General features: G+C 38.6%; 1 protein-coding gene across 1 annotated transcript; it reads left to right on the top strand.

Annotated features, from left to right (window-relative positions):
• Nucleotides 1-19,392: 19,392 nt before the first annotated feature.
• On the top strand, nt 19,393-22,734 carry LOC138902342 (uncharacterized). The gene is made up of 4 exons (XM_070190197.1): nt 19,393-19,783; nt 22,376-22,380; nt 22,584-22,646; nt 22,720-22,734. The coding sequence occupies exons 1-4, from the start codon at nt 19,393-19,395 to the stop codon at nt 22,732-22,734; spliced, it is 474 nt and encodes a 157-aa protein (XP_070046298.1).
• The last annotated feature ends 508 nt before the right edge of the window (nt 22,735-23,242 follow it).

Consider the following 23,242-nt stretch of genomic DNA (forward strand, 5'->3'; position numbering starts at 1 on the left):
ATTAATCATTTCCTACTTCCATATTGGAATTTCTATATTTTGTGCCAACCCACCAAGCCGTTGGAATTCAGCCTTCACTTGCTGACAATTCGGACATCTTGCTAGAAAGTCTGCCATATTCTTCTTCATGCCATTCCACCAATAGACTTCCTTGAGATCATGATACATCTTCGTAGAACCTGGGTGCACAGAATACCTAGAAGTGTGAGCCTCGGCCATGATTCTTTCCCGAAGATCATTTATATTTGGAACATATAGCCGCCCTTGGTATCTTAGTCTACCATCATCCATGCAAAGAGTAAAAGCCATAGTTTTATGTTTTTGAATACCCTCCTTCAATTTCACCAGAAATGGATCGTTGTATTGCTTCTATTTGACTTCCACAATAAGCGATCATTCAACCCTATTTTTCACAATTACTCCTACTTCATTAGAGTCTGCAAGATGAACTCCCAAACTAGCCAATCAATGGACTTCCTTGGCCAATGGCCTTTGATATGCCTCCACGTGTGCTAAACTACCCATAGATTTCCGGCTAAGAGCATCCGCCACAACATTGGCTTTCCCTGGGTGATATAAAATATCGATGTCGTAATCTTTGAGTAACTCAAGCCATCTTCTTTGCCTCAGATTCAGCTCCCTTTGTTTGAAAATATATTGAAGACTCTTGTGGTCCATGAATACATCCATATGGACCCCATACAAATAATGACGCCAAAGTTGCAATGCAAAAACCAACGCCGCAAGTTCGAAGTCATGTGTTGAAGGACTCTACTAGACATAGCTCTGAGACATCCTAGGACACTTTAAAATCATAGGCTCTGATACCAAGTTTGTCAAGCCCCAACCTCGAGAAGTGCGATCGGCACTCAACCGAGTGAACTCGGTCGTGCAAGCCTGTTAGATACATTCTACCCAACTCACCCATGACCAAGAAAAGACGTGATTTCACTAATTAGACAGTAGGAAGTTCATACATACAATACTAAATCATTTCATTAGTTACTTCACTACTAAGTCTCAAAATGCACATATTCTTATAGTTTGAGTGGAACAAGTGATCAAATACAACATAACTTGTTTAACATTCCCAACACTCATATACAACCCACATAGTGTCTACAAAGCCTCTAAAAGATACAAAAGCATCTATGATAGTGCCGGCGACAAGGCCCCGGCTATAACTTGAGATGTGATAATAATATGAACCAAAAATACAATACGTGACCTCGGGATGAAGTGGGGCTCACCAAGTTGGCTGGGAACAGGATGTGCCACTATCTCTGATCAACACTGCCTGCTATGTAACCACCTGCATCCATTTAAATATTCAGCGCCCCCGGCAAAAGGGACGTTAGTACCGTCGAATAACACTAATATGTAGAACTAAATACCATCTTAATGGAATGAATAATAATACAAGGGAAGCAGTCAAGAATTCAATACGAGCTTTAAATAACATTAAAATATCAGGTTAAGGATCACATAAATTTTTAAGTCAATTTCCATATTATTAGGTTGGGTGATATTTAGTGCCGATATTTCACAATTGACAATACCACTGTATTCTTACACGAAGTCCGATCACGACCCGATCAGCTAGGTCGTCTCACTTGAGACATTAACCATAACCACAATTTCAATAATCAGTTTCAGCACAATCACCACCATGTGTGCGGCATGGCGTCCGATCACGGCCCGATTGGCTAGGCCGTCTCACCCAAGACGTTACCTTTTTCAGTCAATCATCTCACATCATAGTTCTTTCATATCTTTTTAATTCATTGGCATTAGTGATCACAATTACAGAGTCATTCTTGGCACTTGACCGTATTGCATAGTTCCAGTTCCCTTTTTTCACATTCAAATATCAATATCATTATTAGCAACAATAAGGCTTCCCATTCAAGACATTAAATTCACATATGAGCAATTTGGGCATCTTAGGCACATAAAGGCTTTTCATACAATTTGGCTTAACAACCTTTATTTCAATCTTGACATGAAGTCTTAACATTTCTAACACATATTCCACATTTTGAACACATCCTCAAATGGCAAGATGACATGATGAAGCATTTAGAATAAATACTTAACATACATCCTTCAACACAAATACATTAGGAATAGCCAATTCTATAATGATCAATTTGGGACTTACACCAATTTCATGAACACCGTGGGATTCGATTTTAAGAAGAAGGGGGTTTAGCCAACATACCTCAATTGAGCTTCATTTAAACTCTAAAACCTTCCGGAATTCTTAGCACTTCGATCTATTTTAGAAATATAACAAGTTGGACCAAAATTAGGAAGATTATCATGATTCTATCTCATTTGAGCATATTATCAAACATTAGGTGTGCATCAATGTTTTAAGACCCTTTTGTGAAGGATTCCATCATTCCCCAACCCATTCTCTACCATGCTTAGCTCACAACATTCCCACATACTTCAAGAATACATGCAAGCAAGACAACAACCCTCACACCCAATAATTGTCACTTTAATTATCCCATTTTATTTTATGAATTTCCGAAATTGAGAGCTAGGATATAGATTCTTACCTTTAGGATGAAGACTTTCTTTGTTAATCCTCAATGATTGAGCAAGAATTGATGGGTACTAGGTTGAAGGTCACTCTCCCACTCTAGGAACTCTCTCTTACTCTAAAAGTATCAGATATATGCTCAAAATGGACCATAACATATGTTTTAACGAAATAGGGTCGGGTTTACATGCGACCGCATAATGGTTATGTGATCCGCATATTGGCCACATAATTTGGGTGCCAAAACTGGAAAGGAACTGACCGGGTCTGCGGTGACTATGCGGCACGCAGACCCATTCTCCGGTCGCATAATGCGTCGCAGACCAGTTCTGCGGTCGTATAATGTACCGCAGAACCTCCCTCCGAAAATTCCCAAAGCGGAATATGCGATAAGAGTGCGGCCTGCGATACGGTTATGCGGTCACATAATGGGCCGCAAAAATGACATCGAGATGACCCAGAAAATTGCTCCACTCTACGACCATTCTGCGGTCCGCAGAGTGGTTCTGCGGCCGCAGAAATGCCTACTTCTGCCCAACATTTTCCTTCAACTCCCCAGCGCACTATTCAATCCAAAAGGTCTAAACCGCAGCGAGCAAGGTCGCCGTGAATAATTTCTACTATTATTAACCTCTACGCCTGCCCCTACATCACGGAACCCCAATTTTTTAGGAAACCTTTCATGTGGCCTTACATGGCTATTCAATATTTATGGACAAAAGTGTATAAAAGTCACTTACCTCTTGAATTATAGCCAAAACCCTCTCAAATATCGCCTCTATACGAGCTCCCAAAGTCCAAAATGAGAGAAATCATGAAACCCTTCGTTTAAATCCTTTTGCCCAGGCGTTTCACATTTGCGATCAAATTATTCGCTTATATAGAACCGCTTCTGCGGAACTCACTAATGCTCCCGACCTAGCGCACATGCGGCCCCCTCTCTGCACCTGTGAGACCACTTCTGCGATCACTCCATCACTTCTGCGCTACCGCACATGTGGAGACCTTCCTTTCTGCGATCCCCAGTCCTTTAGTCAAAATCCGCTTTTGCGGAACTTCTTGCGTAGGAACGCGTCCGCTTTTGCGAATTCACCTCCGCACCTGCGATCCCAGGCTGCCTTCCCATTTCTCGCACCTACGTCTACATGGATGCTTCTGCGGCTCTGCACCTGCGGCCAAAACCTCGCAGGTGCGGTTACATCAGAGTTGTAGCCAACAACAATTCCACAAGTAAAATTTCCAATCTAATTTTAATCTGAATCATCCCTGAGGCCCCTAGGACCCCATCCAAACATTCCAAAATATCCTAAAATATAATACGAACTTAGTCGAATCCTCAAATCACATAAAACAATATCAAATTTATGAATCGCACCCCAATTCAAGCCTATTGTAACTAATGAACTTTCAACTTCTAAAATTAATGCCGAATCATACCAAACCAACTCCGATTGACCTCAAATTTTGCACACTAGTCATAAAAGAAATAACGAATCTATTCCAAATCCTAGAACCAAAATCTGAGCTCGGTGTCAATAAAAGTCAACTCTCGATTAAACCTCTCAATCTTCCAAATCTTCAACTTTCTAACATTCGCCAATTCAAGCCAAAACAACTTACGAGCCTCCAAATTAATATCTGGACATACTCTTAAGTTAAAAATCAGCACACGAAGCTATCGAAACTATCAAAACTCTATTCTGGACTCGTCTACATAAAAGTCAAACTTCGGTCAACTCTTTCAACTTAAGATTCCAACCTTAGGACTAAGTATCCCAATTCACTTCAAAACCTCTCCGAACCAAACCAATCACCCCGACAAGTCACATAACTAAAAATAAACATAGAGAAAATGATAAATAGGAGAACGAGACTAACATACTCAAAACAACTAACCGGATCGTTATATATCCTTCACGCGTGTGTTCCTCATCTCACTCTCTAGATCCTCTTGTGGTTACATCACCCTTAATACCTCCACAATTATCTGTCCCGCATAAATCTTGTGTGGCTTCTCTAAGATTCCTTCCACGAATTTGTCCTTCATCTTCTCATTGTTCTAATACAGTCGTTCTGACACCATCTATTGATCCATCTAGTGAGTCACACTCTATTGATCTTTCCCCATCCTTACCTACCTTGTCTCCTACTACCAGTTCTTCCTCTTCCACATCTACCATTGCATCTCATCCAATGCAAACTCGTTCTAAATTTGAAATTTCTAAGCCTAAGAAAATATTTTCATTGAGTGATACTCTTCTTGATATTAAGCCCTCTTGTTTTTCCCAAACTGCAAAAAACTAAGTGGAAACAAGCTAAGGCAGAAGATTTTAATACTCTTTTGGAAAATAAAACCATGGTAATTGTTCCTTTTAAACTCATATGAACTTGGTCAGTTGTAAGTGGGTTTATTGTATCAAATATAAATTGGACAGGTCTATTGAGCGGTACAAAGCTTGTCTTGTAGCACAGGATTTTTATCAACAACCTGGTATTGATTACCACGATACCTTTAGTCCTATTGTTTGAGATACTACTATCCGTATTGTACTTTCTCTTGTTATTTCTTTTTCTTGGCCTATTCATCAATTAGATTTTAAAATGCCTTTTTACATGGTGTTCTTATTGAGGAAGTCAGAAAAACCCTCCAGGGTTTATTCATCCTGTATTTCCTCACTATGTTTGCAAATTGACTCACACCATTTATGGTCTAAAACAGGCCCCGCATGTATCGTTTCATCGCTTTAGTACATTTCTTCTTTCTCGAGGTTTTATTTGTAGCAAATATGATACCTATATGTTGTTTCGTCGTTCATCATCAAGATTATTATTCTATTGCTTTATGCTCATGATAGCATTCTAACCGGTAGTCATTCATCTCTCCTTGATCAGTTCATTAGTCCTTTTCCCCTTCAGTTTGCCATGAAAGACTTAGGTGATTTTCATTATTTTCTTGGTGTTCAAGTTGTTCGCTCACCTGGTGGTCTTTATTTATCTCAATAGAAGTATATTTAAGACATGTTCCTTAAGTTTCACATGCATATTTGTAAGCCAGTTCTCACATCTCTAGCTTCTCGTACTTCTATTCCTCTTATGGATGGTGAGTTACTTTTAGATCCTAGAGAATATAGGAGCATGGTGGGTGCTTTTCAATATGTGACCTTAACTCGTATTGATATTGCATGTGTTGTGAGTGTTGTTTCTCAGTTTATGCATGCATCTCGTACTACTCATTTGCATTATGTGAAGCATATTTTTAGGTACTTACATGGTACTATTGCGCATGGACTATTCTTGTGTGCTTCTTCATCCAACTCATTAGTGATTGCTTATTCGGATGCTGACTGGGCTGGATGCCTCGATAGTATGCGTTCTACTACTAGGTTTGTCATTTTGTTGGGTTCCAATATTATCTCTTGGCGTGCGAAGAAACAACCGACAATATCAAGATCGTCTACAGAGGCCGAGTATATGGCTGAAAAAATCATAGATTCGTCATGTTCTTCGCGAGCTTGGTCTATCTTCGTGAACCGATTCAAGTATTGTGTTACAACATCAACTCCACATACGTGTCTCGTAACCCCGTATTCTATTATCGTTCTAAGCATATTGATGTTAACTTTCATTAAATTTGTGACAAAGTTGCTCAAGGGATCTTGTTGTCCAATATGTGCCTTCTCACTTACAACTTGCTGTATAAAAATATTTATACAAAGGGTTTATCCTCATCCAATTTTTATTTTTTTTGTGGGATCATTTGTCCGTTATTTCAATACGTCCATATTGAGGGGCATATTGGTACTTCTAGTCCATGTACTTGTAGGGATTAAGAATTTGATTCGTATTGTACTACATTACCTACTTCCCTTACCCTTTGTATTTACTATATATATGAACAACTCTGTAGATTGGCTTTTGTAGCCTTGAAAGCATTTCTCTATATAGGCGGAACAAGTGAATAGATCTGCATATTAGCTTTGTCGTGCTTGGTACAAGGGACGGAGCTAGAAGCCCGATATGGGTTCGATCGAACTTAGTAGCATTTGCTCAAACAGAGTATTTATATTTAAAAAAATACTAAATATGATAAATATTAAATTTAGAATCCAGTTATTAGCACTTGTAATTGCTGATCTAAAATCCAGAACTCATATGATTGAAATTCGAACTTCACCTCTGCTTGGAACCATCCTTAGCCAAATAATGTTACCAAATACCTTTCTCTAAAGTTATATCAGATCACTGGATTCTCCAACTTGAACATCAACGACCAGCGAATCATTGAAGTAGAATCGTAAGTTGGGCAACCAATCTCTAGAAGATATATTACCTTTAGGGTGCGTTTGGTAAGAAAAAATATTTTCTAATTTTTTCATGTTTGGTTAGATTAAATTTTTTGCTCATCAACTCATTTTCCTTCAATTGGAGAATATTTTTCCTACCAAAAGGAGGGAAAATATTTTCCAAAATTCTGTTTCAACTTTTCCTACCCCACCAATTCCCTCCAACCCACCACCTCCATCCCTCCGAACCCACCACCCACGCCACCCCACCCGCCCACCCCAACCCCTCTCTATCTCATTCCGTCTCTTTTAGTGTTTGCGTAAATTATATTTTTCAAAAGAAATATTTTTTCTATTCACTAACTAAAAGCTAGAAAATATTTTTCATTTACCAACCAAACATGAAAATATAAGTGATAAAATCACTCATTTTTCAAAAAAATATTTTCAAGAAAAATATTTTCCTTCGTACCAAACACACCCTTAATTGTTGATGTATTTACGCAATTCAAAGGAGATCGGTGAAAAGTTTCAAGTCCTGCGACCCATATCCTTCATAGTCAAAGGACTCGGGGTCAACTCTAACTTTAGCAAGGCTTGTGCCTTAGGCCCACAAATTTAGGAGTGGCCCATTTATTTTTAAATCATAGGTTTATAGGTATTTAAAAATATTATCTAGTACTTTTAATACAAAAATAGAGTTTTTCATATAAAAGTAAAGAAATTATGTTTAGATATATAAAACAAAGTAATAATTTTAATTACTTAAAATGGGTGGATGTATAATTTTTTTAATATTTCAATTTGAGTTAATTTGACAATTCCACTTTTTACTCATTTGTTAAATAGCATGTAAATGTTTTAGTTTATCTTTATTAATTTGTCCTAGTCAATCTTTTTTTTCCAAGCTCTTCATATTTAAAAAACCCTACATATTTTCTATCTTTCTCTTTGATATTCTTACTCACTTTCTTTCTCCAATATTTCATTACTCACCTTCTTTCTCCAAGATTTCATTAGCTCAAGCATTCAACAGTATTTTTGGGCTTCCAACAATTCTATACTTTGTTGCTCTATAAAATCGCGTCTTAAAAAAAAACTAAGTGAGTTAGTTATATTATCAATTGAAAAAAAAGTTATTAGAGAAGATCGATTATAAAAAAAATATTAACAATTTTGTATCTTAAAAAGCTAGAATAATAGACTTCAAATAAATTAATATATTATAATTTTCTTTTAAAAATTTAAATCTCGTATTAAACTTTAGTTTTAGGCAAGTAATTGAACCGCCCCTTAAAAGGACCTTGAATAAGAGCTCTTAAAAGGGGTAAATTTGGAATCCAAGGCAATCAATACAATCTACATTTCCAACTGCCCGCGTCAAACCTTTGCTAAAATGGACCATACCTTTATGCCAAACAAAGGCTAACAAATCAAACGCGAAGTCAAGATTTGAGTCTTATGAGTTCAAAATTAATAAATTATATATTTTAATAAATAATTTTAAATAAATATAGAATTTAGACCAAAACTACTGAATACTGTCGATCCGTAACCTAATCTCTTGTTTCGCCCTTGAAGCATTTATGTTTTAAAGTAATATTTATTAATTAAAACTTGAGACCGCATAACTTTGGCACGAGCTTTCATAAGGTCAAACCCTCCGCTATTCTTAGGATTTAGTAAGGGTTTTCCGGTGAATCATGTGTAACTTGATTTTGGTGTAATTTGTACGCCAAATGAAATTGCATTGAGTTTTATCAATGAGGTTGAGGGTCTTCAAAGGAAGTTTGATATATTACATGATACGATTTGGAATGTTATTAAAGGTGGAAGAAGTCAAAGTGGTTTTTGTATATGCCTCACTAAATGGAGACTACTTTGTATGCGTCTTCTTGGTTTTCTAGTTTAATATAACTGTCTGATTTTAGTATGCTTTTGTATCTTATGCTCTTTGTAACGATCCGATCGGTCGTTTTATGTAATTGTTCCACGTTATCTCTTTTATTGCTTTACACATGTGTGTTTATGATTTTATGACTTGCAGGGTTGGTCAGTTTCGTTCTGGGAAGCTTTCGGTTTGATTTGGACCCTTGATTTTTTGACTTAGAAGTTTAAATTAGAAAATATTAACCAAATATTGACTTTTATGAAAACGACATCGGAACTGTATTTTTATGGCTCTGATAGCTTCATATTGTGATTTCGGACTTGAGCGTATGCCCGAAATTGATTTTGGAATTACGTAGGTTGATTTGTGTTGATTTGCCGAAATTTGGCAATTTAAAGTTGAAAAGTTTCACCGTAGGTTGACTTTTAGCTATGAAGCTCGGAATTTAATTTTGGAACTTGGAATAGGTCCGTTATAATATTTAGAAGTTGTCTGAAAAATTTGGTGCCGTTTGGAGTTGATTTGATAGGATTAGACTCTTAGTTGTAATTTTAGAAGTTCTTGAAAATTTCCTTGAATTTCATGTATTTTAAAGTTCAATTCGTAGTTTTTCCTGTTATTTTTGTGTTTTGCTCACGCAAGTAAGTTCGTATGATATTTTTATACTTGTATGGATATTTGGTTGGGAGCCTTGAGGGCTCGGATGAGTTTCAGACATGTTTCAGAATGTTTTTGGACTGAAAATGAAAGTTGGTGTCACAATTGCGAACACCAGAGTCGCATTTTCGACCATAGCAAGGAGCTCTAGGTATCGCAAATGCGATGTCTTGGTCGCATTTACGAAGAATTTCTGGTCTGGACTAGGTTCGCAATAGCGACAAAAATGTCGCTTTTGCGAGGAAAGCATGGGTCGCAAATGCGATCCAATCTTCGCATTTGCGAAGAGCTTCCCAAGCCTTTAGTTCCGCATTTGTGAGGATTTCTTCGCAATTGTGATAACTGCAGTTGAACATAAGGCCTGGAAGTCGGGATTTCATCTCTCATTTTCTCATTTTTGAATCCTAGACTCGGTAGGAGGCGATTTGGAGAGGGGATTTTCACCTACAAATCTTGGGTAAGTGATTCTAATCTATTTCTAATCATATTCCATCAACATATCTTAGACTTTAACATCAAAAGCAAGTAAATCAAAGTGAAAATTTGTAATACTTTGTCAAGTTTTTGAAAAATGAGAATTTGAGTTTTGAGAGTCGATTTGAACTCGGATTTTGAAACTAATCACACATATGAACCTATGGGGTCATAGGTAGACGGAATCTACCATTGGACCAAGATTTGACCGGGGGGCCCAAGTTGACTTTTGTTGACTTTTTGGAAAAAGGATAAAGATCTTAACTTTACTATTGCAATTGAATTCCCTAGCATTGTTTGATAATATTGAGTCGATTTTGGTTAGATTTGAGCCGTGTGGAGGCGAATTTTAAAGGAAAAGCTATTTCCGAGTGTTGAATTGGCCTTGTTGAGGTAAGTGTCTTGCCTAACTTCGTGTGGGGTAACTACCCCCTTAGGATTGGTATTGTTTGATTAAATTTTGCTAAGTGAAATCCGTGTACGCAAGGTGACGAGTTGGTACATGGGTTATACGTGGTATCTGACCGGTTAAGGCTACTTAGACTATTTCCATGCTTTAATTGAAATGTCGTATCATGCTCTAAATTCTCATAGTCAATCTATCCTTATTTGTATTAGTCTATCCTTACATGCCTTAATTGATATGTTTAGTACTTGTCATACATCCTACTTGATAAATTACTCTCATGCTTAGTTGAACTTGTTGACTCTTTTATTGTTATAAGCTATCTCTTCATTATTAATTCTCACCATTTGAAGTTATTGATCGTGTTGTCTCTTTCCTTATTGATGATCATTAGTTGAAAAAATTGTTCATGTTATCCCTTTTTTGGTTGATTTTCATTATTTGAAACTCATTGCTAAATATTATATCTTTTATTGTATGTTAGTCTTATCTAATACTGTGGTTATACATTATTTCTCTCATTGGTGAGTTATTTGGTGTTGAAGTTGTGAATGTCGTTAACACGTTGAGGCGAAGTTGGTTATTGTTGAGACATCTATCTTATTGAGCATTTTACATTCATTGTTGTTGTTGATATTCTTGTATACGTTGTGGTGGAGCCATGGGCTATTGTTGTGGAATATTGGTATTGTTGTTGTTGTTGGCAAGTTGTGATATATGGGCACTTGTAGTGCGAATTATCATTGTGATATGATATTGATGCGCATGTAACGGTATAAGGCTTGGGGTTAATATACATGCGGAAGTATAAGGTGGGACTTATGCGTGTGTTGCTTGTAGGGGGCTACGTGAAGCCACACAACATCATAAAGTGGGCTAAAGTGCGTGTAGCTATTTCGGGAAAGCTATTTTCAAAAATATATTTTCAAATGTAAGGCTCACACGGCGGTATAAGAAAAGATTATGATTGAAATCGAGAAATGTGAATATGAGGCGGTACCTCAGTTATGATTCTTTATTATACGAGGCGATACCTCAGTTGTGATTCTTTATTATACGAGGCGATACCTCGGTTGTTTTCATTACACACGAGGCGGTACCTCGTTGTGATTCTTGTTATTTATTTCATGTTGCAAAGTGTTTTGGTGGGAATATTTCTTGTTGCTTCATTCTTATTTGTTCTAGCAGTTTTTGTTCGTCCATGATCATTGTAGCCCTTTAGGTGCTTTTTTTATGCTACTTCCATTGTTGATTTACGGTACTAGTTCATGCTAATATCTTGATTTCGTTTCAGTTGTTTCTTTATTTTCCATTACATATTCGTATTACATTTTCATACTGTCTGTTTTATATCCTAGTAAGTGTCTTGACCTAGCCTTGTTACTACTCTACTGAGGTTAGTCTTGATACTTACTAGGTACCGTTGTGGTGTACTAATATTACGCTTCTGCATATTGTTTTGTGTAGATCCAGGTACGTCTGCTCGTGCTGGTCAATAGAGATTACCTACTAGCTACTTTTATCGAAGACTTTAAGGTATGCATGCTCAGCGTCCGCAGGCCTCGGTGTCACCTTCCCTTATTCTTATATACTGTTGTACTTTCTTTTGAACAGTGATGTAGTAGTTACTCTAGTTGTACTCTGTAGAGCTTATGACTCAGTTCCGCCGATTTTGGGGAGTGTAATGTTGAGATTATGTTTTGTTTTTGAAGGTTTTATCAGTTATTTAGCTTTGTTTCTAGCATTTTGATAATTGATCTGTCAAGTTATTATTATTTGTTAGGCTTACCTAGTTGTAGAGACTAGGTGCCATCAAGACATCCTACGGAGGAAAATAGGGGTCGTGACAAGTTGGTATCAGAGCTCTAGGATCATAGGTGTTACGCATCATAAGTAGGTTTAGTATAGTCTTGCAGATCGGTATGGAGACGTTTGTATTTATCTTTAAGAGGCTACAAAACTGTTGGTAAAACTTCACTTCTTTGACTCCTTATCGTGCGATTTGGTTGATTTCAAAAACTAAATCTTTGACTTTCTATTCTCTCACATATGGTGAGGATGCGTACCGCTGGATCCGACGATCCGACACTCGCGCCCCCTACTAGACCTGCGAGAGGCCGGGGTCGGGGCAAAGGCGGATGAGGGGCACATGGTGCAGCCAGAGCACCTGTCCAGTACCCTAGAGCCGTGGGTCAAGGTTGATCAGTTCCCAAATTTTATACCGGTATAACCTGTTGCTCCGATTCGGCTCGTGGTTAAGGAAGCAGCATCTGAGGAGGAGCAGCTTAGGCTCGAGTGTTTCAAGAAGTACCACTCTCCTACTTTCAGTGGTTTAGCTTCAGATGATGCACATAGTTTTCTTTAGGAGTGCCACCGTATACTCTGCACTATGGGTATTGTGGAGACGAGTGGGGTTACGTTTACTACATTCCAGCTAAAGGGAGCGCCATATCAGTAATGGTGGGTATACGAGGTAGATAGCCCAGCTGAGGCAACTTCACTTACATGGGATCGATTTTCAGCATTGTTCTTGAGAAGGTTTGTTCCTCAGACACTTTGGGATGCTTGGCACATGGAGTTTTAGCAGTTGTGCCAGGGTGTTATGACAATGTCGGAGTATGCCATCCGATTTAGTAACATGTCCAGACATGCACCTGCTTTGGTTTCTACAATCAGAGAGCGAGTCTATCGATTTAACGAGGGGCTCAACTATGGTATTCGATTTAGGATGCTAGGGAGTTGGAGTCAGATACTCCATATCAGCAGGTGGTTGAGATTGCATGGAGTTTGGAGGGTATGCAAGGCTGTGAGAGAGATTATAGGGAGGCCAAGATGCCTTGTGGTACGAGAGGATTTAGTGGTAGTCACGCTGTAGCTTCAGCCCGTCATGGAGAGGCTATGTGAGATGTTCAGTACATTCATCACTTCTAGCTTCTAGTGGTGCTCAGGTTGCACACTTTTCTCATCCACTTTCTAGTGCACCTCATGCATGTCGTGCTTTCAGCGGACAGTCCAGCCGACCAGGCCCGAGCCAGTCCCAGCTGCCACACCCACCGAGAGCTTTCTTCGAGTGTGGCGATACCCATCACATGGTTAGAAACTACCCCAGACTTTGGAGGAGTGCACCTTCCCAGACTACTCAGGCTCCACGGATTCAGTCAGGCCCATTGACTTCCCAGGACATGGTTGCTACCCTAGTTACTACTCCACCTGCTCAGCCAGCTAGAGGTGGGGGACGGGTGGGTAGAAGTCTCCCTCGGGGGAGGACATGCCATATTCTATGCCTTCTCGGGTAGGATAGAGGTAATTTCTTCAGACCTAGTCATTACAGGTATGGTTCTGGTTTGCCATAGATAAACATCAGTCTTATTTGATCCGGGATCCACTTATTCATATGTTTCATCTTAATTTGTTCCGTATTTGGATATATCACGTGTTTCCTTGAGTTCTCCTATTTATGTGTCCACACCTGTGGGAGATTCTATTATTATGGGCTATGTGTATCAGTCATGTTTAGTTGTTATTGGTTGTTTTGAGACCAGAGTCGATTTATTGTTACTTAGTATGGTAGACTCCGATGTTATCTTGGGTATGGACTGGTTGTCGCTATATCATGCTATTCTTGATTGTCACACCAAGATTGTGATACCGGCAAATCCAGGTTTATCATGGTTAGAGTGGAGAGGTGCATTAGATTATATTCCTAGCAGAGTTGTATCATTTCTAAAGGCTTAGTGGATGGTGGATAAGGGGTGTGATACTTATCTAGACTTTGTGAGGGATATCAGTGCTGATACTCCTACTGTTGAGTCAGTTCCGGTAGTGAGAGACTTTCCATATGTATTTCCAGCAGATATTCTGAGCATGCCGCCCGACAGGGATATCGATTTTGGTATTGACTTATTGCCAAGCACGCATCCCATTTCTATTCCACCATATCGTATGGCCCCAGCGGAGCTGAATGAGTTAAAAGAGTAGTTGCAAGTGTTGCTTTATAAGGGATTCATTCATCCTAGTGTGTCATCGTAGGGTGCTCCGGTCTTGTTTATGAAGAAGAAAGATGGTTCTATGCGCATGTGTATTGATTATCGATGAACAAGGTTGCAGTTAAGAACAGGTATCCATTGCCATGCATTTACAACCTAATTTATCAACTACAGGGTGCAAGAGTGTTCTCCAAGATTGATTTGCGGTCAAGTTTTCATAAGCTGAAGATTCAGGATCTGAATATTCCAAAGACTGCCTTTAGGACTCAGTATGGTCACTACGAGTTCCTTGTGATGTCTTTTGGGCTGACCAACGCCCCAGTAGTATTTATGCACCTGATGAATAGTGTATTCCAGCCGTATCTTGATTCATTCGTCATTGTGTCTATTGACGATATCTTGGTGTACTCCCGCCATCGGGAAGATCATGACCATCACTTGAGGATCGTGCTCCAGACCTTGAGAGAGAAAAAGTTATATGCAAAGTTCTCAAAGTGTGAATTCTGGCTAGATTCAGTGGCGTTTTTGGGTCATGTGGTGTCGAGTGAGGGGATCAAGGTAGATACGAATAAGATTGAGGCGATGCAGAGTTGGCCTAGACTATGTTCACCTACTGAGATCCGAAGTTTCCTTGGGTTGGTGTCAGGACCCAATTTCACCTATAGATTGTGATGGCGCCCAACACTACAAATAGGCAAGCCAACTTAATAAATTAAGCATATATTGACAAAATTTAAAACCAAGAAAAATAATAAAACCCAAATTCTACCAATGTGTATTCCAAGACCTGGTGTCACAAGTGTATGAGCATCTAGTAGATTATACAAAACCTCAAATACTGTTTGGAATAAAAATAGACAGAATGAAAATAAAATACAAGGAGAGATACTAGTAGCTACAGAACGGCTCAGAAAGGCAGCTCACCACTATGCCATAGCATGGGTGTAAGACGATAGGTCCCCCACTAGTACGTGCCTCAGGTCCTGCACAAAAAAGTGCAGCAAGTATAGTATGAGTACGTAAACAACGTGTACCCAGTAAGTATCAAGCCTAATCTCGAAGTGGTAGAGACGAGATGGCCGACTTTGACACTCACTATGGGTAAATAATAATAATTGAAATACAACTAGAATATTTAAATCAGCATGATTCACAGAATTTACAATAATTTATTTAACCAGCAGAATTAATCAAATTCCTTCAAATGCAACAATTCTCAATATATTAATTAAATTCCTTCAATTCAAATAATATTTAATTTATCAATTAATCTCATTTACAGGAATACCAATTAATTCCTTAACAAGCAGGCATAATAATTCATTAAATTCCAAGAATTCTCAAATTTATCAATTAGCTTCGCAAGCTGAAATAAGCTATTAAGGTATCGTGTGATTATTATTATTAAGCACGATTTCTGCCAAGGACGTATGGCCCGATCCAGAGTGTCGTATACACTGCCGAGAGACGTGCGGCACGATCCATAGATGCATCTATCCTGCTGAGGCGTTCGGCCCGCTCCAAAAGAAAGGAGGACATTTTCTTATGTTCCTCCGGAAGGAGAGTATATTTATTATAAGATAAATTCGGGAGGAAGAATAATTTATTTAATGAATTAATTAATTTAGACAGAAAATCAAACATATGAGGTTTCCATCCTTTAATATATTTATCTAACAATTCACAATATATTTATATATAGGAATTAATATTAATTAAACAAAGAATACAGTTTACACAAGTAATTCATGCTTTGAGTCCTAAACTACCCGGACTTTAGCATTAATAGTAGCTACGCACGGACTCTCGTCAGCTCGTGCGTACGTAGCCCCCGCAATTAGCAACAATTATTCAATTTAATCCCTATGGGGTAATTTTTCTCTCACAAGATTAGACAAGAGACTTACCTCATCTCAAAATCCACTTTTCGATTATCACGTCGCGTTGAATTCTCGATTCGACGCCAAAAAATTCGAAACTATCCAAATATTATACAAAATAATTAATATATGCTAAATGATTCGAAATTTATCTATTAAATAAATTACCCTATCCAAAATGGTAAAATTTCTAAAATTCACCCCGGGCCCACGTGCCCGGATTCCAGAAATTTTCGGATGGAAACGTTATCCATAATCTCAAGAACTCAAATATATAATTTCTATCCAATTCCATAACCATTTTCGTGGTTAAAATCTCATTTTTATAAAAATCTAGGTTTTTCATCTAAATCTTTGATTTCTAAGATTTACTAGTTATAATCTACCTATAATCTATGTATTTAACTCAAGGTGTGTAGAATTAACTTACCTTCAAATTGCTAGTTGAAACCCCCGTCTCAAAAGCTCTGAAATCGCCCAAATGAGGAGAGAAAACAGGAAAAAATGGTGAATTCCCGTTCTTTTAAGCTTTCTGCCAAACATGCCTTTCGCACCTGCAGAGGTTGGAACGCACCTGCGGCTCCGCACCTGCGGAAAATCCTCACAGGTGCAAGTTCCACTCGCCTGGCCAATTCTCGCATCTGCGCATCTAGCCTCGCACCTGCGCATTCACAGGTGCGCCCGCGCAGGTGCGCCAAATATTCCGCAGCTGCGATGGCAGGTCTCCCATTCCTTTTCCACTTCTGCGAAGAAATCTTGCATCTGTGAGTGCCACGCCTGCGAGCTTCTGTCGCATCTGCGAATGTCGCACCTGCGACTGGTCAAGCGCAGGTGCAATTCTGACAGTAGCTGGGAGCTTATGTTTTTGCTCCCAACTTCCAACTTGGTCCGAGCCTCGTCCGATTGACACTCGGGGTCCTCGGGACCCCGCTCGAACATACCAACAAGTTTGAAATCATAAAATGGACTCGCTCGAACTCTCGGAACGCTCAAAACAACATTAAATCTAAGAATCATACACTAAACCAAATTGATTCAAACTTAAGAATTTCAAGTTCTTCAATTTACTTCCAATGCACCGAAATATACTTGAACTACTCGGAATGACACGAAATTTTGCGTGCAAGTCTTAAATCACTATATGAAACTATTCTCAAACTTGAAATTTCAAACGGACTTCAATTACTCAAAATCCTACTCCAAACCAAATTTAAAGAAGTTTAACCTTTAAATAGTTAATTTTTACTATTAAGTGTCAAAACGCTCCCGGGTTATCCAAAATCCGATTCGGATATACGCCCAAGTCCAAAATCATCATACGAACCTATTGGAACCGTCAAATCCCGATTCCTGGGTCATTTTCTCAAAATGTTAACCGAAGTCAAACTTGGCCTTTTAAGGCTAACTTAAGGAACCATGTGTTCCGATTTCAACCCAAACGCTTCCAAATCCCGAACCAACCATTCCAACAAGTCAATAATCATTAAAAGCACATAGGTGAAATTTTATTTTATGAAGCGTGGTTCTAAAAGTTAAAATGACCGATTGGGTCATTACAATTGGCCGAGTATTATTGTAGTTTCATAAAGGGTTTCTCATCTATTGCTGCACTTATGACAAGATTTATTCAAAAGGGTGCTCCTTTCAAATAGATCGAGGAGTGTGAGATGAGCTTTCAAAATCTCAAGACTGCTTTGACTATAGACCCAGTTTTGGTGTTGCCTACGGCCTCAGGGTCTTATACTGTATATGTGATGCGTCTGTATTGGCATTGGCACAATGTTAATGCAAGACGGTAGGGTGATTGTCTGCGCGCCTCGATACCTAAAGACCCATGAGAAGAATTATCCAATCCATAACTTGGAGTTGGCAGCCATTGTTCATGCATTAAAGATCTGGTGGCATTATTTGTACGGTGTTCCTTCTGAGGTCTTTACCGACCACCAGACTCTACAACATCTGTTCAAACAGAAAGATATTAACTTGCGGCAGTGGAGGTAGTTGGAGTAATTAAGGACTATGATATCACCATTATATATCATCCCGAAAAGGACAATGTGGCGGCTGATACCTTGAGTCGAAGGGCAGAGCGTATGGGTAGTTTAGCATATCTACCGGTAGCAGAGAGGCCACTATCATTGGATGTTCATGCCTTAGTCAAACAGCTTGTTAGATTGGATGTTTCGAAGCCTAACCTAGTTCTTTCCTGTGTGGTTTCTCGGTCTTCTCTTTATGATCTTATCAGAGAGCGTCAGTATGACCACCAACATTTGCTTGTACCCAAGGACACGGTCCAGCATGGCGATGCCAAGGAGGTTACTATTAGAGACGAAGGTGTGTTACAGATATAGGGTCAATTAAGTCCAATGTGGATGGTTTGCATGAGTTGATTCTTCAGGAGGCCCACAGTTCGCGGTACTTCATTCATCTGAGTGCCGCTTAGATGTATCAGGACTTGAGGTAGCACTATTGGCGGAGGAGGATGAAGAAAGATATAGTAGAGTATGTATCTCGGTGCCTAAATTATCAGCAGGTGAATTATGAGCATCAACGACCGGGTTAATTGCTTCAGCGGCTCGAGATTCCTGAGTGAAAATGGGAACGTGTCACCATGGACTTCGTTGTTGGGCTCCCACAGACTCAGAAGAAGTTTGACGTGATATGGATGATTGTGGAAATGTTGACCAAGTCGGCCAATTTCATTCCAGTAGTGACTATCTATTCTTTAGAGCAGCTGGCTCAGATTTATATCCGTGAGATTGTCCGACTTCATGGCATACCGGTGTCCATCATCTCTGGCTGGGGTATGCAGTTCACATCGCATTTCTAGAAGGTTGTACAGCGTTAGCTAAGCACACGGGTTGAGTTGCGTACAACATTTCAACCTCAAATGGACGGACAGTTCGAGCGCACTATTCAGATATTGGAGGATATGCTCTGCGCTTGTGTTATGGATTTAGGGTGTTCTTGGGATTAGTTCTTGCCACTCGGGAAGTTTGCCTACAACAAAAACTACCAGTCGAGTATTTAGATGGCTTTGTATGAGGCTCTGTATGGGAGACAATGTCGTTCTCTAGTTGGGAGGTTTGATCCAGTAGAGGCTAAGTTATTAGGCACGGATCTGGTTCGAGATGCTTTGGAGAAGGTCAAGATGATCCAGGATCGGCTTCGTACCTCCCAATATAGAAAGAAGAGTTATGCGGATCAGAAGGTTCGCGATGTTGCATCATGGTTGGAGAGCAAGTCTTGCTCTGGGTTTCACCCATGAAGAGTGTGATGAGGTTCAGTAAGAAGGGAAAGTTGAGCCCTAGGTATATCAGACCTTTTGATATCCTTGATAGGACTGGAGAGGTGGCCTACAAGCTTGCCTTTCCACCTAGTTTATTTGCGGTTCACCCGGTGTTCCATGTCTCTATGCTTCGGAAGTATTATGGTGATCCGTCTCATGTTCTAGACTTTAGCATAGTCCAATTGGACAAGGATTTGACTTATATTGAGTATCTTGTGGCTATCTTGGATCGACAAGTCCGGAAGTTGAGATCAAAGGGTATTACTTCAGTGAAGGTTCAATGGATGGGTCATCCGGTAGAGGAGGCAACATGGGACACCGAGCACAACATGTGGAGTCGTTATCCTCATCTATTCACCACTTCGGGTATGTCCTTATGCACGTTCGAGGATGAATGTTGGTTTTAAGAGGGGGAGAATGTAACGACCCGATCAGTCGTTTTGTATAATTGTGCACTGTTACCCCTTTTATTGCTTCAACATGTGTGTTTATGATTTTATGACTTGCGGGGTCAGTTAGTTTCATTCTCGGAAGCTTTCGGGTTGATTTAGACCCTTGATTTTTTGACTTAGAAGTTTAAATTAGAAAGTGCTAACCAAACTTTGACTTTTGTAAAAGGACCTGGAATTGTGTTTTTATGGTTCTGATAGCTTCGTATCGTGATTTCAGACTTGTGCGTATGCCGAAATTTGGCAATTTAAAGTTGAAAAGTTTGACCATAGGTTGACTTTTATTATCGAGCTCAGAACGTTATTTTGGGACTTGGAATAGGTCCGTTATGATATTTAGAATGTGTATGCAAAATTTGGTATCGTTTGGAGTTGATTTGATAGGATTCAGACGCATAGTTGTAATTCTAGAAGTTCTCGAAAGTTTCCTTGAATTTCATGCATTTTAGAGTTCAATTCATAGTTTTAGATGTTATTTTTGTATTTTGATTGCGTGAGTGAGTTCATATGTTATTATTAGACTTGTATGGATGTTTGGTTGGGAGCCCCGATGGCTCGGATGAGTTTCAGGCATGTTTTGGAAGGTTTTTGGACTAAAAATGAAAGTTGGTGTCCGGTGCCCTCTGGTGTCGCAATTGTGAACAATTTGCGACCATAGCAGGGAACTCCAGGTATCTCAAATGCGATCCCATCATCGCATTTGCGAAGAGCTTCCCAAGACTTTAATGTCGCATTTCTTAGACTTGCTTCGCAATTGCAATAACTGAAGCTAAACATAAGGCCTGGAAGTCGAGATTTTATCTCCCATTCTCTCATTTTTGAACCCTAGACTCGGTAGGAGGCAATTTGGAGAGGGAATGTTCACCTAAAATCCTTGGGTAAATGATTGTAATCTATTTCTAATCATATTCTATCAACATATCTTAGATTTTAAAATCAAAATCATGTGAATTTGTGAAACTTTGTCAACTTTTTGAAAAATAAATATTTGCGTTTTGAGAGTTGATTTGGTCTCGAATTTTGAAAATAATCACATATATGAACTCATGGGATCATGAGTAGACGGAATCTACCATTGGACCCGGGTTTTAACCAGGCGGGCCCTGAGTTGACTTTTGTTGACTTTTTGAGAAAAGTGTAAAGATCTTAACTTTATCTATTGTAATTAAATTTCCTAGCATTGTTTGATTATATTGAGTTGGTTTTAGTTAGATTTGAGCCATGTGGAGGTGGACTTTAAGGGAAAAGCTATTTTTGAGTGTTGAATTGGCCTAGTTAAGCTAAGTGTTTTGCCTAACTTCGTGTGGGGGAACTACTCTTTAACATTGATATTGTTTGATTCAATTGTGCTAAGTGAAATCCATATAGTGGGTACACGGGTTGTACGTGGTATTTGACCGATTTAGGCTACTTAGACTATTTCCATGCTTTAATTGTAATGTCATATCATGCTCTAAATTCTCATAATCAATCTATCCTTATTTGTGCTAGTCTATCCTTACATGCCTTAATTGACTTGTTAGTACTTGACCTACATCCTACATGATAAATTGATATCTTGCTTAGTTGCACTTGTTGACTCTTTTATTGTTACAATCTATCACTTCATTATCAATTACCACTATTTGAAGGTATTGAGAGTGTTGTCTCTTTCCTTATTGATTATCATTACTTGAAGAAATTGTTCATGTTATCCCTTTTCTTATTGATTTCCATTATTTTAAACTCATCGCTAAATGTTATCTCATTTATTGTGAGTTAGTCTTATCTAATATCGAGGTTATACATTATTTCTCTCGTTGTTGAGTTATTTGGTGTTGAAGTTGTGAAAGTCATTAACATGTTGAGACAGAATTGGTTATTGTTAAGACATCTATCTTATTGAGCATTTTACATTCATTGTTGATGTTGATATTCTTGTATACGTTGTGGTGGAGCCATGGGCTATTGTTGTGGAACATTGGTATTGATGTTGTTGTTGGCAAGTTATGATATATAGGCAATTGTGGTACAAATTGTTATTGTGATATGATATTGATGTACATGCAGCGTTATAAAACTTAGGGTTAATGTGCACGTGGCAGTATAAGGTAGGACTTATGTGTGCATTGCTTGTAGGGGATCTACGTGAAGCCACACGGCGTCATAAGATGGGCTAAAGTGCGTGTAGCTATTTCGGAAAAACTGTTTTCAAAAACCTATTTTCAAATGTAAGGCTCACGCGACGGTATAAGGAAAGATGGTGATTGAAATTGAGAAATGTGAATACGAGACGGTACCTCGCTTGTGATTCTTGATTATACGAGGCGGTACCTCGGTTGTTTTCATTATACACGAAGTGGTACCTCTTATGATTCTTATTGTTTATTTCATGTTGCAAAGTGTTTTGGTGAAAATATTTCTTATTGCTTCATTCTTATCTATTCTAGTAGTTGTTGTCCGTTCATGATCATTGTAGCCCTTTAGTTGCTTTTTTTATGCTATTTCCATTGTTGATTTCCATTACTAGTTCAGGTTATTATCTTGGTCTCGTTTCAGTTGTTTCTTTATTTTCTATTATATATCCGTATTATATTTCCATATTGTTTGTTTTATATCCTAGTAGGTATCTTGACCTGACCTCGTCACTACTCTACTGAGGTTAGGCTTGATACTTATTAGGTACCGTTGTGGTATACAAATACTATGCTTCTGTACATTGTTTTGAGCATATCCAGGTACATTTGCTCGTGTCTGTCGATAGAGATCACCTACTAGCTGGTTTTATCAGAGACTTCAAGGTATGCCTGCTCGGCGTCCGCAGGCCACAGAGTCACCTTCCTTTATTCTCATATACTGTTGCATTTCTTTCAGGCAGTGATGCAGTAGTTACTCTAGTTATACTCTGTAGAGCTTATGACCCATTTTCATTGGTTTTGGGGAGCGTACTGTGGAGATTATGTTTTGTATCGGAAGGTTTTATCAGTTATTTAGCTTTGTTTCTAGCATTTTGATAATTGATCTGTCAAGTTATTATTATTTGTTAGGCTTATTTAGTCGTAAATATTAGGTGCCATCACGACATCCTACGGAAGGAAATTAGGGTCGTGACACTCTTATTATGTTATATGATCTTTGTTATTACATAGTTTTCACTTAGCTAGGTTGCAACTTATAATAAGGTTTCCAGTTGAATCAATAAACACAAGATCCAACAAGAGGGGGTTGTAAGGAATATATGGACAGGCACGCATATATTTTGTATGTTGGTTGTTATTGTTAAAAGGTTAATCCAAATTGAAAGTGATCTATTAAGGTTTTATAGTTAAATGAGTCTTTAAGACGCCTTCTATAGTTTGAGGTTTTATATGTAGATACCCGAATGTAGTTTCTAATT

This window comes from Nicotiana tomentosiformis, chromosome 12 (assembly GCF_000390325.3).
Source record: "Nicotiana tomentosiformis chromosome 12, ASM39032v3, whole genome shotgun sequence".
Lineage (NCBI taxonomy): Eukaryota > Viridiplantae > Streptophyta > Magnoliopsida > Solanales > Solanaceae > Nicotiana > Nicotiana tomentosiformis.

What these genes read in the sequence shown, in the direction of transcription:
- LOC138902342 (XM_070190197.1), top strand. Translation starts at nt 19,393, where the DNA reads ATGAAGAGTGTGATGAGGTTCAGTAAGAAGGGAAAGTTGAGCCCTAGG.